Source organism: Talpa occidentalis, unplaced genomic scaffold, assembly GCF_014898055.3.
Source record: "Talpa occidentalis isolate TD23 unplaced genomic scaffold, MPIMG_talOcc4v2.1, whole genome shotgun sequence".
NCBI classification, from domain to species: domain Eukaryota; kingdom Metazoa; phylum Chordata; class Mammalia; order Eulipotyphla; family Talpidae; genus Talpa; species Talpa occidentalis.
The window spans coordinates 122,033,362-122,049,751 of NW_026555331.1; the positions used below are offsets into that span (position 1 = coordinate 122,033,362).

A 16,390-nucleotide genomic window follows, 5' to 3' on the forward strand; every position below is an offset into this window, starting at 1 on the left:
CACCCTCGGAGCAACCCACATAGGGAGCAAACCTCTCCTGTCTCTCCTACTGCTCCCCTCAGCAGTGTATTTCGTCACTCTGCCTGTTCTGTTCCCTGCTCTGTCTCTGGTGAATCCTCTCACCCTCCCATGCATCTGGCCTGTACCCTGGCTCTTGCATAGATAAAATAAATCTTTTTTTTTTAAAGATTTATTTATTTATTTATCTATTTATCTATTTATCTATTTATCTATTTATTTATTTATTTATTTATTTATTTATTTATTTATTTATTTATTTATACAAGCACTGGGTACAGTCAGAAGCGCAGGAGGGTGAGAGAGAATTCACCAGAGCCAGAGTGGGGAGCAGAACAGGCAGACCAACCAAAATACACTGCCAAGGGGAGCAGCGGGCGCGACAGGAGAGGTCTGCGCGCCATGTGGGACCCTCGCCAGGGGACGGGGATTGAACCGGCGCTGCAGAGGCTGCGGGCAGCTTCGCAGCCCAGCGTTCAACTGCTGCACCACCAGGGGAGGCCCGATAAAATAAATCTTAAAAAAAAAAAAAAAAAAAAGGAGGGCCTTCCTGGTGGCCCAAGGGGTTAAGATTCAACCTATGAAGCTAATTGCAGCCACTTCAGCATGAGTTTGATCCCTGCTCAGGGAGCAACCCACATGGTGCAGCAGACCTCTCCTGCTCCCCTCAGCAGTGTATTTCAGTCCATCTGCCTGTTCTGTTCCCCTCTGTCTCTGGTGAATCATCTCACCCCCTATACCTCTGGCCTGTACCCCCGTTCTTGTATGCATAAATAAATTAAAAAAAAAAGAAGGAAAGGAAAATTCCTGCCAACCCCTTTTTTAGGCCTTCCCTTACTGTGTCCCCACCTCAGGTTTTCAGAGTCCTGTTTGTTATGACTTTATTGAAACTCACTGTCACCTATCTTATCTATAATGAGGCAGTCAATTCTCTGGTGGAACAGCACTGGATAGGGGCAAGAGCCTCGAGGTAAAGGAACGAAGCCCCACTGACAGAGAGGAAAGTCAGAGGTCTCTCAACTCATACCACAATGGGCCTCCCTGGCGTAGGGGTTAAGTCTCAGTACTATCATGCTATCAAATCATACCACATGGTAGTTACTTCAGACTGGCATTTGCAGGGTCAACATGGGGAGAGAATGGGTGGGGGTGTCAATGGCATTGGTAGTTTCCTGGAGCAAGCCTTTGTGGTCTTTAAAGATCACTTACGATAAGGAAGGGGTAAGAATAGGGTCCTAGCTTTTGTTTAATGAAAGTGGGTTTGCAGATGCTTATTCTATTACTAAAAGAAAATTAACTAAATAAATGAAAATAGGTAAAAAAGAAAGACTAGGGGAGTCTTCAATAGCCAAACCCCAGAAATCCACTAGCAGACCCTCTTTAGTTTTTTTCTCAATTCTGATCAAGCTGATAAATTTCTAGCTGGATTTACAATTATCCTTATAGTGAGAAAAGTAAGATATATTATACTATATATTATATACTATGTATTATAGTATCCCCCAACTAATAATGTGGTAATGTGAACCCCAAATGGACCCATTAGAAGAAAAACTTTTTATTGTAAGATAAAGTACAGACATTCAAAACTGCACAAAACAAATGTACCACAAAGGGAATAATTAGAAGGCAAACACTCTAGTAACTACCAGTCAAGTGAAGGAAGAGAACTTTGCCAGCCACCCCAAAAATTCCTTTCCACGTCTGTTACCAATGCAGCCTCCCCCCCCACCCCAAGTAACCATACTTCTGACTTATATTTTTTTATGGTTTCAGCACCCAAGTCGGTAGTTTAGGCTTGCCCAGTTTTTGTGTGTCTTATAAGCTTCTTTTAAGTGATGATTTTCCTTCCATTTATTTCTTTTTCTTAGAATTCATCTGTTGAAGATTCAGGTCACTTAACCTGCAGTTTTCTACCATCCAGATTTTGCCTTGGTACACGCCAATATATCCAAATACACTAATTTTTAATGCACATAGTCATCCCTTAAAAAAAAGAAAACATATATGCAAGCCATGTTCTTGAGGAGGGCATAACCCACCATAATCACTTTCTCATGAGTGTGTGGGCAAAGGGCACTCACACAATAGAGGTAATGAGGCAGGGAGGAAAAAAAAATGTAATCGGGGGGAGCTGTCTGTGGAACTAGTGATTTATGAATTTTTTTTTGCAGGAAGGAAGTGACCGGGAAATGCTTTTCTTTAATATAGTTTGCTTTAGTGGGGAACACATTTGGAATAGGGTTTGGCATCAAGTTATGGTCTAGGGTCCAGAGTTATATACCACTAGGTTTTATCAAAGATCGCATAACAGGAGTCTGAATGTAGCAAAATCCTAAGGAATCTAAATCACTAACCAGACTCACCAAATGTAATAAATATAAATTATAGATGAAAGGAAGATTAGATCTGGCCATTTACTTATCGTTTGGAGCAAGAAAAGTTAGCTTTATCCCCCCCACCCCTTTTGCTAATCTCAGCAGGCAGTCTCATACACATACTTATTAGCATTTTCAAAAGTCTTGGTCAAATATTGACTTAATAAAGAGCACATATACTTAAAGATCACCTCCAGGCACTCCTAATAAGCCCAGGACTCTAAATTATATGCTCCAGGATGATGGGACCACCACAATGGACAATAGAAATGAGTAGTGTTATACTAGAAGTTGGGAGGTTTTTTAATAAATATGTGTGGGGTCTGTTTTGATTTGTAGGGAAAAATGAGCTCCACAACAGATAGACACAATAAAAAAGACTGAAAAGTCAAAGAACTCTTCGAGTCTAACAGGCTACCAATACAACTTTCAGATGGATCTCATACCATTGGCAGGTCCCTGCCGACTTACACAGCTCTATTCCTTCTGGAACACAGGGAGTTAAAAATGAAACAACCCTTGAAACTGAAACCTAATTATCCATGGCAATTTATTAAATAACTATGGTTTTCTAGGCCTTATTAAAATAAATGTTTAGTGTATTTTCTCATCCTGTGACGTTCACTTCTTCACTTGTCAGCACCTGCTGGCAGCAGCTGGAGCAATCTCTCCAATTTTGCTGTATGTGCAAATCAATTTGATTTCCTCCCAAAAAGATAAAAATCAGTAAAGTGATTAAGTTACAATTAAGGCATGTCATTGAAAGCACAGACAACATGAAAAGGTGAAGGAAAACTTGCCCTAAGGTCACTAGTGACTTCCTTCTACCCAAGTTAAATGATTTTCCCGCCTCATTCTCATTGCCTGCTCTACTGTATGGGATATAGTAGGTGACCAACAAGCCTCCTTTTCTTGAAATTCTCTTTTCTTTTGACTTCCAGCATGCTATTCTGTGTCAGGCTCCCACATGGCTCTCATGCTAGCTCCCTATTTTTCTGTCCGCCCGCCCATCCATCCATCCACCCACCCATCCATCCATCCATCCATCCACCCACCCATCCACCCACCCACCCATCCACCCACCCACCCATCCATCTGACAAGAGTTTAATGACCAAATATGCCAGGCATTGGAAAAATAATATATGAATGGTTTTACAGGTTACAAAGTACATTTATATATAATTTAATTAATGTCTTGCTACAATTGTGAAATGCCTATTGGTACCCCCATTTTAAAGATGAGGAAACAGGTTCTGAGGGGTTGTGGTTTATTTACGACAGCACAGCCAGTAGGTGGCAGTCTGGACATGAATTCAGGCTTTTTTCACAGTAAAGATTCATAATGGCATCCTCCTACATACTGGTCAAGTATAATTTCTTGACTCATCTCATTGTTTCTAGTTAAATGTTATGATAAAACCAACACATGAATCCCTGCACTCAGTTTGTGGCCTAGTCAGGGAGACAGACATTAATCACATGTTCACACAATATACATTCGTTTTCAAGGTATGAGGTAGAGCTAACCAAGTTATAAAAATCAGGGAAGTCTTCCAGGAGGAAGTAATCATTAAGATATATTCTAAAGAATGAGCCAGAATTAACTTCTGGAGAAGGGGATGAAAGAAAATCATATACAGAAAAGGAAAAGCATGTTCAAGAGCCCTGTGGCGGGAAGACACAGTGTGCTAAAATTTTGAAGGCCAGTTTGATTGACATATAGTGAATGAAAGGGAGCCTGGCACAGGATGTGGTTCAGACCACACAAGACTTTTATAGCCATGATAATGGTTTCTAAGAGCAATGAGAAGCCACAAGTCAAGAGAATGATAGAATTGATTTTGATTCTGACTTTTGTGTGCAGAATGGATTGTAGAGGAGTAAGAATGGAAGCAGGGAAAACAACTGGAAGGGTTTTATAGTTGTCCAGGTGAGAAGTGATGGTAGCTTGGACCAGGGTGGTGGTGGTGGTGGTAATGGAGAGAAGAATCCCATAGGTGCCCCCTGCTCTACTCAAGCCCATTTTTTCCCTACACCCTATCATCACAGTGTGCTCACGAATTTGCAGTACATGGAAGCTTGTCCACACTTCAGGGTTCTGCTGGAGTCTCCTCTTCCAGGAAGCGTTCTACAGACAATGCCAGTCCTCTGAGATTTTCCAGAAGTCGTGTCTATCTTCTGCACTGTCCATTCTCACACCTGATTCTTCTCTATGGCTTGGCAGTTCTCTGGTCCATTTCTGGAGATGCTTTCACTTCTCTTGTCTTGCTTTCTCCCTTTGGAAAGTAAATGCTTTGTTGGCATTTGCTGAATGGTATCAACAGGGCTCCGTTGGAAATTACATTTGTAAATGATTACTCATGCCAATTGCCCTTCTTTTCCCCTAAATTAAACACTGGTTGCTTAAATTTGTCTTCATGATCTTGTTATATCAAAACCTATGTCCCAATTTTTCTATTATTTTCTCTAAACTCTTCCATGTTTCTCTTACTAGAAAGCAGTTTCAGAGGAAAGGGAGTTGGGGGTGGAGTAGGGGCAGGAGTATAATTAAACAAGGGCTGTCTGACCAGAATTCTTATACCTTTTAATGGGGTATTTGATTAATCCTTTCCACAGGCACCATTATTCATGCCTTGATGGAATCTCATTTTATAGCCTTTAATACATGGACCCAATTTATCCACATCACATTGTATTCTAATACTTGTCATCCAAGTTATTAGCTATCTCCTTCTCAGTGTAAAATCATCAGCAAGTTTGATTAGCTTATTCCCTCGGGATGATAGGGGAGATAAGAACAGACACAGTACAATATGACCACCGATGGTTCTGCATCCTCAAAAGAAGACTGCCTAGTGACAATCCATTTATGGGAGTTGGGGTGATTAAAATAAAAATCTGCCCCGCTGTGTGGGACATAGGAGCTATAGCCACAAAGGGCTGATTTCTGTTGTGTCTAATGGTACCCTGTCATTATCTTGGGTGGGATCACTTTAATAAAAATTAGTGAGACTCCTCTCCCTCCTTCTTCCTAACCCCATTCCTCCCAATATCCTTTCTGAAAGGCACAGCCCAGAAGCTCCTCTTTATTTTAGGATACCACTTCTGCCTTAAAACTCCATTCTTACCCTACCAGGACCTGGTAGACCAGATAATCTAGAAGGAGGTGCCCAGTGCTGTTCTCTCCAGCAGAGCTGGCTCTGAGCAGTCAGTACCTTCTTCTTCTCTGGAACCAAACCTGAGTCTTGGGACTCATAGATGGCTTCTTAAGCAAGATTGCCCCCTAGACTAAAAGAGAGAAGGGGGATGCATGACCCCTAGAAGACGGTGAGCTCAAAGACCACAAGAGTTTCTGGTGCTGCTTCCTCTACCACCCATCTATCATCAGCCCAATCAGGAAAAACTCCCATGGTCCCAGTGACCCAGTCTCCTCTGGAGTCTTTTAAAAGGTCCTCTACCAATTATTCTTGTGCTTGTCTTGTCTTTTTTTTTTTTTTTAAGATTTATTTATTTTATTTATACAAGAACCAAGGTATAGGCCAGATGCACGGGAGGGTGAGTGGATTCACCAGAGACAGAGCGGGGAACAGAACAGGCAGACTGGCTGAAATACACTGCTGAGGGGAGCAGCAGGCAAGACAGGAGAGGTCTGCATGCCATGTGGGACCCTTGCCAGCCGGCTGGGATCGAACCGGCGCTGCAGAGGCTGCGGACAGCTTCACAGCGCGGCGCTCAATCAGGGGAGGCCCTATTCTTGTGCCTTTCTGAGTCCAGCAAGAGGATAAATGAGGCTCTCTTTTTTTGGCATGGGTTCTTCAGGAGGGGAAGCCTAATTCCCTTCCCCTAAAGGGTGGCCTTGACCAGAATAAAGCAGAAGTGAGTGTGTTACCTCTGAGACTAGGTCATAAAAGGCATTTGGTGTCTCTCTCTCTCTTGCTGGTATCTCTCTCTCCCTCCTGACTTGGAGGGAGGTTAACTGTTAGGTGAGCAGCACTATGGAGAGGCCTATGGTATGAAAGTGGGGAATGAGGCCTCCTACCAACAGCCAGGTGAGTGACCATTTGGAATTGAGTCCTCCAGCCCCAGTTGAGCCTTCAGATGATTCTGGATCCCAGTTCAACTACAATTTCATCAGAGACCCTGATCCAGAACCATCCCACTTGCCTACTCTCAATTCTATGAAAAATGTACAAGATATTAAATATTTGTCATTTTAAACTGCTAGATGTTGAGATCATTTGTTATGTAGCAATAGGTTACTACTACACTTCCATTATCTCAGAGGAAGACCCTGATTTCCTACTTTCCTTAAATCCCTTCTCAGGTTCCATTTTGATCTCTTCTCTTTGTTCAGGGAGTCTGGGATCCCTTTGGTACAATCTGCCAAGTGTCCCTGGCCTCTACAGTGTGTGCTTATAGTCTCAGGCTCTATCTTAAGAGGAGGGAGATGGTGGTCCCCGAGGTCTGAGTATGGAATTCTAACTCATTGCCAGAGTGACACGTGAAATTAGGAGAATGACTTTTTGCAGATAGCCTTCCTTAGGCCATGAAACTCCCCTCTTGTTTCTGTACCTGCCTGTAGGGTGGGGGTTGGGCAAATGACTTCAGTCCAGCTGACAGCCAGCATGAAAAGACTTTGCAAACAACATGTTCCTTTTTGTATCACAGGCTCATCTTCTGTATCCTTTTTGCTCATCTGCAGTTTCTGCAAAAGGTCATGTCTCATTTGAACTTTACAGTTAAGCGCATCTGACAGTAAGTGGGGATTCCAAAATTGGATGGAGATGCAATCTGGCTTCGACGTCACAAAGTATGCTTCTCCACTCCACACCTGCTGGCAGCGTCCTGCCAGCACAGAACGCAATCATGAAGGAGAAGGCCAACCATTCTTACTTTTCTTATAATTATACAAGGAATGAAATAGAGGTTCTTATATATTAAAAAAAAAAAATCCAGGTTGCTCTTCTGATTAAATCCTAGTAACTTTTACAAAATTGATCTCAGTTTTATGTGGGCAGTAACAGTTACAGATGCCTCTCTTTTGGAAGGTTTGGAAAAGGTAAAACATCAGTGGGCCCCAAATTATAGCTCTTGGATCGACAGCATCAGCAACAGCTGGAGGTTTATTGGAACTGCAAATATTGGGGCCCCACCTCAGATACACTGAATCGGGAACTCTGGGGGTGCAGCCTGGCCATCTTTTAGCAAGCCTCCCAAATAATTACAATGCAAGGCTAATAGTTGAGTATCACTGAATTAAAGGATAAAACATATAAATTATTCATTCATTCATTCACTCATTCTTCCACTCATAAGACATTGATTGAGTGCCTACTATTTGCCAGACTCTGAGGGCAATGAAGAGGAATTATAAGGTATTCCTTCCTCAAGGAGTTCATGCCCCCTCCTTGTTCTGTTACAAAGCCTGAAGAAAGTAGGAATCTGAAGATACTAATCTGAGGAAAGCAAATCATTTTTTACATGTAACTCTTTTAAATGGACATGAGGCACACCAACATTGCTTTTTTTTCCCCTTCAGGAATGATCATTTTCTCAAAACAGTAACTTTTCTAAAGTAAGTAAATGTGTGGGTTTATTATATCATGTACAGCTGGCTCAGCCGTTTAAGCATTAAAAAAAGGATTATGTGATTTTTACCATGAATGAAATGCAGAATTAAAGATTCACTTATGTATTATCTTTTAATGAACAAATTATTTGGTTGTTTCACCATCTTCCATGAAGTAAGACTTTCTTCCCTCTTTTTCTGTGAGTCTACTAAGTCCATCAGAACACTAAGCTGTACAGTTGGGCTGGAGGAGAGCTCTGCATTCCTGAACTTACTTGATCCTCCCCTAAACTTACAAAGTGGTGGAGCAAACACCCAAGTCTACGGAGTAAGAACAGAGGCTGGAAAAGGGAGAAAAGTAACCTAGACCCACTTTCTAAGGCCATATGAATCAGCATGTGCTGCACTCTTAGTCCCACTGAGTCATCAGTTGCTCGTTAAAACTACTACTCAATTGGGGAAACAGGAAAGGAAATACCACCTTCCCCTAAAACTTGAATTAAGGGACTTATTTAAAAATTTAAAGTTAATGATAGATTTCTCCTTCAGTACCACAGATAGTTAAGAGCTGGCTATAAACTCCTACAGTCACCAACATAAGGGTCTGTGTAAGCATCTATGACCAGCAGGTACAGTTTGAAGATGCTCCACATTTTCTCTTTTCTCGGATGCCTCAACAATACTTTACAATGCACTGTAACACTATCAAGGCAGATGATTTTTCTGTGGTTGGGATGGACTTGAGTTGATTCGGTAAAGTGTGGGTCCTTGTGACTGTGGATGCCCAGTTAATTCAGCAGCTGAAGGAGTGAGGGTATGACCGATGGCCACAGAAGAAATCAAAGCTGTCTGGCTAGACCAGCAACACACTCAGCCCTGGCATAGGCACAAGGCCTGCCCTGGCCAGCTGAGCTCATCTGCACAGAGGCCTATCCTTCCATTACAGAGGCATCACAGGTCATCCTCGTTTTGGTAACCAGGAGCCTTTCTACTGCATCCTTGGGAGTAACCCAGTAATTTTAGTTATACAAAGCCAAGAAAATCTGAAGCCACGTGGGTGGTGGAGAAAACCATGCAAGCTGCATACAAAGCAGGCAACTCAGGTGAACTAAAAGGCATTTGCCTTTCCCATTGGCTTTCTATGATCGAGGATTTTTAGAATCTCAAGTCCAACTCCTATCTATTTCTAATTTAGAAGTGCCTCTTGGCTTCTGATGAGACAGTGATTTGATCAGCTGCATTCTGTGTATCTACAGACATGAGATATTGAGCTCACAAATGTATGATTCATTTCAGGATTCTTGAAATGAGAAACACACCTACCAATTGCACACTGGGGGCTGGGAGATTCTGAGAAAGCACGTCATGCATATAAATGGGACATGCAATGAAAAACTTTCCTTATGGTTACAATCCCAAAGCTGGGACCACCTCATTGTGTTCGCCATCCTTGAGGAGTGACGGTTCCACAGGAAACCGCTGGGATTAGATCATCCTGCATTTGGATACCCATCTGCCACTTCATTTATCTACCTGTGACAGGGACAGTGCTGGAAGAGCATCAAAAGATGACAAATTGCTTTTGGTTTTAAAGGAGCTGTTCAGGCTGGGTGTATGCCCGGGGGAGCCAGGTTTCATGCCAGGAGCCATCACTTCATCCTGTTATAAGGCCACATTTTGGCAAACACCAACCAGAGATGATTGCTGTCTCCTTTCACCAATGGATTTAAAGACACTTGATCTGAAAGCTTGAGATCCATGCCTTCTGAAGACATGTGCAACAGAGAGCAGACCTGCCCACACACTGCAATGAGGAGGGATGGCAGGCATTCGACAAGAGTTCCAGATGAGAGAGATTTTTTTCCCAAGTTAAGACAGACAGAACATAGGGGAATGATTTTGCAGGATTCCAGAGCAGAGATACAGTATCAGTAAATGACTCTGGGAAAGACTGACCCATGTAAGGTAAGTAAACAAAAACTTCTAGGATACTGGTCATTGGAGTCTGCTTTTGTGGATATGGCCAGTGGTCCAGGCAAGTCTTGGTATCATTCTAGGTGTGACCCCACCCTTCCCAGCCCCTCTTTCCTCTCTGGAAATGACCACGCAATTCATGGTCTACACAATCCTGTGGAGGTAAATTCCCTCAACCAATCCAGGTTGTGTTTCTTTCCTGCCATGTACTCTTCGAAGTGTTGTACATACATTTACTCATTTTATTTTCCTGATAACCTTGGAAATAGGTATTAATATCATTCTCATTTTGTAGGTGAGCAAACTGAGGCACAACAGATTGTTTTTCACCTTACTTGTGAAAAAGAGAGACACAGTAATGCCCAGATGGCTTGGTTCCAGGCCTGGCTCATTCCTAACCCCTCTGCTGCCTCTAGAATACAGCCCTCCTTCAAACACAGAAGCTGAACCTTACATGGGCACCCAGTTTGCCAAGGCCTTCCTCCTTCCCCTGTGGAATTCGGTTGGTGCCTGGAGCTGGAGCAGAGAGCCCACAACGTGAAAAGACAGCAGCTCATCTCTAATCCCCCTGTTTGGAAATTCAGGTCAGAGGTTGAAACATTTATTCTGTGTGTGTATATGCTACCATGTTGCCCTAGACAGCTTCACTCATAGTCTCTCTGTTCTCCTTCCTTAGACAAGCACCTGGCCCCTCCCCTCACATCTCCCGTCTCTGGCAACGCTCCGGCTGCTAGTGACTGACATTCCCTGCCTGATCTCATTCTATATTTCAGCTAAAAATCTCCTATTTTCCACATGGCAGTAGGCATATTTATAGCACAAGTCATATGACAGAACATTTTCATATCTAGTGTAACCTTGGAGCAAAACCACCATGCCTGATCCACAGATGGGCAAACAGTGGCAGGAGGTCACAGCAAGAATGGTGAGGAGTCTGAAACTGCCAGGTCCTTGAGCCACTCCTATATAGTTCTCTCTAGATTGCTTACTCTCACCTTCCTGTTTAACAAAGTTATCAAAGGATATGAGAGATGGGAGTGAGAGATGTTATCGAGACCAAGTCTTGCATCTGATACAGTATTGTATCTGTGTCTGTACTCAAGCTCTCAGAATACTAACAAGCAACTCTAAGCTCTGGTGGTAAGAACATCAATGTTTAGTTTTCTGCCAAAACCCATTCTCATTAGTAGGTTTACATGAGCGAAACACATACTTGGAGTTCTTGTTCTGTACAATTCTCTCATCACTCATTGTAACTAATCAGAATGCTGAATGGATTTATTCTCATGCAGAACACAACCAACTGCTTTCAGCATCTGCTGAAATGACCATAACTTTCCTTCTGATGGACTCCTCTGGTCAGGAAATATAAGGGTAGATCAAAACCTATAAGCAGATCGAAGAGCAATTCCTTCACAGTCAAAACTATAAGGTTGTTTTTCAGGTAGCTTTTCCAGAAAGCTGGGATCCCATTTGAAGGAGATATGAGAAAGCTAAAGGACATTTCATTGCAGGAGTCTGAAATTAGAAATGGCAAATGTTGGAAGTTTCATAAAGGTAAATTTGCCCCCAAGAGTGGACATATTATTTCCTACTGCTGTGCATCCCCCTCCGCCCCCTACCATCCCAGGATCTCTGTTTGTAGAAATTGTACTGTGATGAGTCAGGGGTACTGAGAACTAGGTCCAGCTCTGCAACCTAAGGAAAGTTGTTTAATTTATTGTAGCTTCCAAATCTGGGAAGCCAGCACCTACCAGCCTACCTCCTGAGTTGCTATGAGAATCAAAACGAGTAGGCTATGAGAGAGTGCTTCGTATGCAGCAAGATGCCGTAGAAATGTAAGATGTTTCTAAAGATATATGGTCATCCTTTAAAGATGGTAGTGAGAACAGAAGCCTCTCAACCCTGTTTTCAAAGGAATCATCTAGAGACACTGCTGAAAAGTGGCATTTGGGAGCGTGACCACAGAAGGCAGCCTCTGTCACAGCACCTCAAAGATAGGCAACAGAGCACCATTTCACCTGTTCACCATCTCTACTAATGCTTGCCCTTGCAGTCTCATCTCACCATCTAATGTGATGTTCGGCACATAGTGGATACTCAAAAACATGAGACAAATCAAAGAATGTCAGGCTGAGGATTTTGGTCCCTCTGCCACAGAAAGTTTGCAAGTGGGGGGTTTCTGGAAGCCTGAGTCCAAGGTGACCAGCCACCACAGACCTAAGGGATTTCCTAGGACAAGCTGTTCCCTGTACCTGAGGGTTACATGTGAATATCCATTTTGTCTCCTCTCAGTTGGAATGAAGTATCTGAATGATCACTGGTAGGAGGCACATGTGTCTCTAGTTTTCTAAAGAGTGGAAGACTAGAAATTTATAGCCTGGGAAGTTTTTCTTCCCTTTTTTGTCCCTATTAGTTTCAATTTCCCGAGCTGATGCTGTCTCCTCACTGTTAGGAATCCACCAGAATCACATCACTTCTATTTTTCCTGCATCAGATTATTGCCTCTCAGATAGTTCCCTGATCCCTGTTGGTGGCTTCCTGCCACCAGCTAAATCTACCTAACAGCTTGAGGCTTTTAGTGTGAAACTGCAGCCTTCAGCAGGAATTGCACTTGGAATTGTTAGGCTTTCTGTGCAATATTCACCAGGAACATCCATGTGCTGTAGAACCGCTGTCTTCAAGCATTCACTGGTGTACATAGGAGGGAAACTGCAGTTTGGGCCAATGAGGATGTGTAATCAGTGGGGATTTCCCTTTAAAATCTCGCAGCAAAAGCCTGTCTGAGGCCATTCAATATTCATAAAATGGAAAGCAGAGATGGCATTTCTGTTCCGCCAAGAGCAATAGCTATTTATCATGGCAAATGACTGAAATAGTTGTACGTACAATGCTTTACTCAGTGCTGTAAATTACGATATACAGAAGATTAAACTTAAGCCTAATGCTACCCTTGAGCTTCAACAGCTGAGTCCTATAAATGGATACCCGTTAAGAGAAGAGAACCTCTTTACTGGTTACTATTTAAAAGTGTATCTCTATTAACAGCTTGTCTTAAACATAAATTACCAGGATGCCTGCCCCTGGCCCCAGACAGGCTCTTCCTTGAGGCACTCTCTCACAGAGTCACATCTAAATGACACAGTGACAGGCCTGGGACTTGAAGCATGTGTCATGCTGACCTCTAGAGGGCTAGCAGAGGAGCAGGGAGGTGAGAGGGCTTTCAATGAGCACTGAGTGAGCACTCACTTCTGGCTCTTGGCCCAAGGAGGGTTGGGGAGGGCTCTGCTAGGCCTTTAGGAGACTTTGGAGTTAAATTATCCTGAACCACTTCAAAGAGAACGCTGCTTCTGGTAAATGAAGTACCAGAGAACCTGACCCAGAGCCAGAGTCCCAATTTGCCAAGCTAAATGTTACTCTCAAAGCACTGTTTTTCAAACAGTGGTCTATGGACCAAAAGTACCAGCTTTTGGAAACAAGTTAGAAATATTGAATCAAAATATACATTTCAGCAAGAGACCCTGGAGGATTCCTATGCACATTAACGTTTGGGAATCAAGGGGTAAGGAAGCAGGTATTAAGAAGAAAGGGTTCCTTAATTTTCTCACAGTAAATCATTATATATGACAAATAGGATTTATGAAAATAAGCCCTAATGACGGACCATAAGATTCTGAGTTATCTTCTGTCCAATTTTATTTCAGAACTTGAGAGAAAGATTTTTATGAGCTGGGAATAAATATACTACTCTGAACTTGAGAGATGACCAAAATCAGTGTAAAAATGTGAATCAGCAAAAAGCTCATTCTTTACAAATCAATCAGGATGCCTCTAATCCCTCTATAAGTCAGTGGGCTGAGAATGCATGGCAATATTTTGGGCCAGGATTTCAATTCTTTGTTGTAATTACCAGTGGGAAAAGTATGCAAATGTCTTTGTGTTGTTTGAGAAGATAGAGACCTGGATGACTTCAGTTTTTATTAGAAAAAAAATCACTCAGTATGTTTGACAAGAATGTAATGGTAATCACTAAATAGATAGGTTTATACAGATAGATACAGTTAGAAATAAAATAAAATGTATTCTGGCCAAGTTATCACAGGGAAGAGGGTTAAGAAACCTTCACTAATCTAATGGAAGTTCAGGAAAGGAGTACAAAGAAGCAAAGGTAAATAGAGACACAAATTAAAAGACAGAAATAGGTCCAAATATAAAAGGGATCACAATAAATATAAATGGATAAAACTCACCAATTATAAGATAATATCAGATTGGAATTTTTAAAAAAGCCTGCAATATACTGCTTGTAAGAAACACCTAAGACAAAACATAACAGAAAAGTTGAAAATAAAAGGTTGGAAAGATAAAAGGCAAATATATATTGTTTACAATAAAATTGGGTAGCAATGTTAATCAGATAAAATAGTACTTAAAAGCACTTATAGGGATATAGATTCCACTATGAAAAAGACATGAGCCATAAATAAACATGCATCTAACAGCATAGATTACAAGCTATAAAGCAAAAGCTGTCCAAGTTCCAGGAGAGAATGACACACTTCCAAGCATCACAGGAGACTTAAAACCCCCTTCTGTGAATTTATAGATCATGACCAAAATGTCAAGGATATATGAAATTTGAATAAACAACAAATACATAGAACCTTGCACACAACAGAGAGATCATGCACATTTTCTAATCACATATCACATATGGCACATTTTAAAAATGATGCATGCTGATGAATCAACAAAGAAGTATCACAAATTATAAAATAGATAACTCAGCTAATATTCTCTATTATCAATTAAACTAGAAATAAAAAATAAAGCAATTGTAAACCCCCCACCATTTACATCTGAAAACTAAAAACACACTCCTCAATTATTACATGGCAGTGGTATGATTGTTTTCTATGTGTGGTCTAGTTGCTATGGGACCAGGTTGATTTGCATGACACTAGTAGGGGTATCACTGAAACAGGAAACTCCCCAAGCCATTACAGCTTCATTATTTTGTACTTTGAACTAAATTCTAAACCAAAGGGTGGGGGAAGACTCTCAGAAGAAAAGAAAGGATGTGCGTGGGTTAATTATGACCTCGTTGTATAGCACTAGACACTACTGGCTCACTCCCCAGACTATGTCCTGTTCTACCACATAGACTCATCTCTTTCTGCTCACCAATGCTGGCTGGATGAAAAGACTCCCTGGAAGCGTTCCTGACACCTGGGAAAAAAGGTGTTATTTAATTAATGTAGCATATTATGATTAATAGCATCCTGAAATCGAGCAAATACTGTAGTTAACAGTTTGCATGGGACCTTCTATCAGCTCTTTCACAGGTTAGGCACTTCTGGAAACACCACATAGGAGACAAGCAGGGAAAATAAAGGTCTATGTGTCCTGGGAACAGAGAGCACTCTTCCCAAGAAATCCCACCAAGCCAAAGCAAATCCAGACTGATGGTCCTTCCCTTGAACTGCTTTGCCAGCCCAACACAATTCTAGTGTCAGCTGAATAATGAAACGGATATTACAATCACTACACAATCTAAATAGGATGGAATGGGGGATCGTGGTAGTATTGACCAAATCACACTGACAACCCATTTATAAGTTCTGCAGTTAAGGGGGGTGGCAGATCGAACAGTAAGAAGATAAAAGAAAGGACCACCGTTCTTCTGCTTATGCCATGGGCCTGTGCTGGTTAAAACAGCTACAGAGCAGGGCAGCAATCAGGGGTACCCCTCCTTCTCTGGGACCCCTACTGCCTCCCTGGGCCTCTCAGCAAACATCACCATCAATACCTCCTCTTTTCAAACAGCAGGTGAGGCAAAGGTCAGTTCAAGGATAGGTTCCTTATTACTAAATCCTGGGTGAGTGTCACAGTGGTAAGGACATGACAGGGGTGGTTGAGAAAGTGTCACAAGGATTTTAAAAGTGCTTCGGTCCAGTGCTTACCTCCTTAAAACCATCAGAAACTTGATTTACTTGCAGAGAGGGCCAGCATCAGGACCATGTCCCAGTGCTGACAGTAATTGGGTCAATGAGTAAGATGGGCAGTTGGGGCTGGGGTCAATACTACCTTACTAATGGGGACTGAGGCAGGAGCTTGTCTAATCAGATTACATAGGTGTGGGGGCAGTCACTTGTAGAGACAAGCAGAAAATCACAGCCATAACACAAACCAAGCCACACTCTTAGAAAAACGCACCTCTGGAGAAGGCTCGGGAATTTGAAAAAATAATTCCTAGGGGAGAAAAACAAATATCTATAATGCTAATAAGCAAACATACCGCAGTTAGTCAGAAAGCAGACCTCAGACAGAAATTTGTAGTTCTGCTTTTACAACACAAAGACTACAGTTGCTTTCTCTGGGAAAAAATGACTAATCATTCCATGTGAAGTAGGATTCATCACAGTGAAATCTTTTACTTAATCTTTCAT

General features: G+C 42.0%; 1 protein-coding gene across 14 annotated transcripts in view; it reads right to left on the minus strand.

Annotated features, from left to right (window-relative positions):
• The window catches only part of ATXN7L1 (ataxin 7 like 1), a 235,310-nt gene that overhangs the window by 128,686 nt on the left and 90,234 nt on the right, over positions 1–16,390 (minus strand). The window contains exon 4 of one of the 14 annotated variants that reach the window (XM_037511420.2): positions 3,517–4,674. The exons of the other annotated variants lie outside the window; for them this stretch is intronic. Coding sequence (XP_037367317.1) covers positions 4,592–4,674 — 83 coding nt within the window. The 3' untranslated portion in view covers positions 3,517–4,591. Of the gene's footprint in view, positions 1–3,516; positions 4,675–16,390 lie in introns of those variants that run through there. 14 annotated transcript variants of the gene reach the window in all.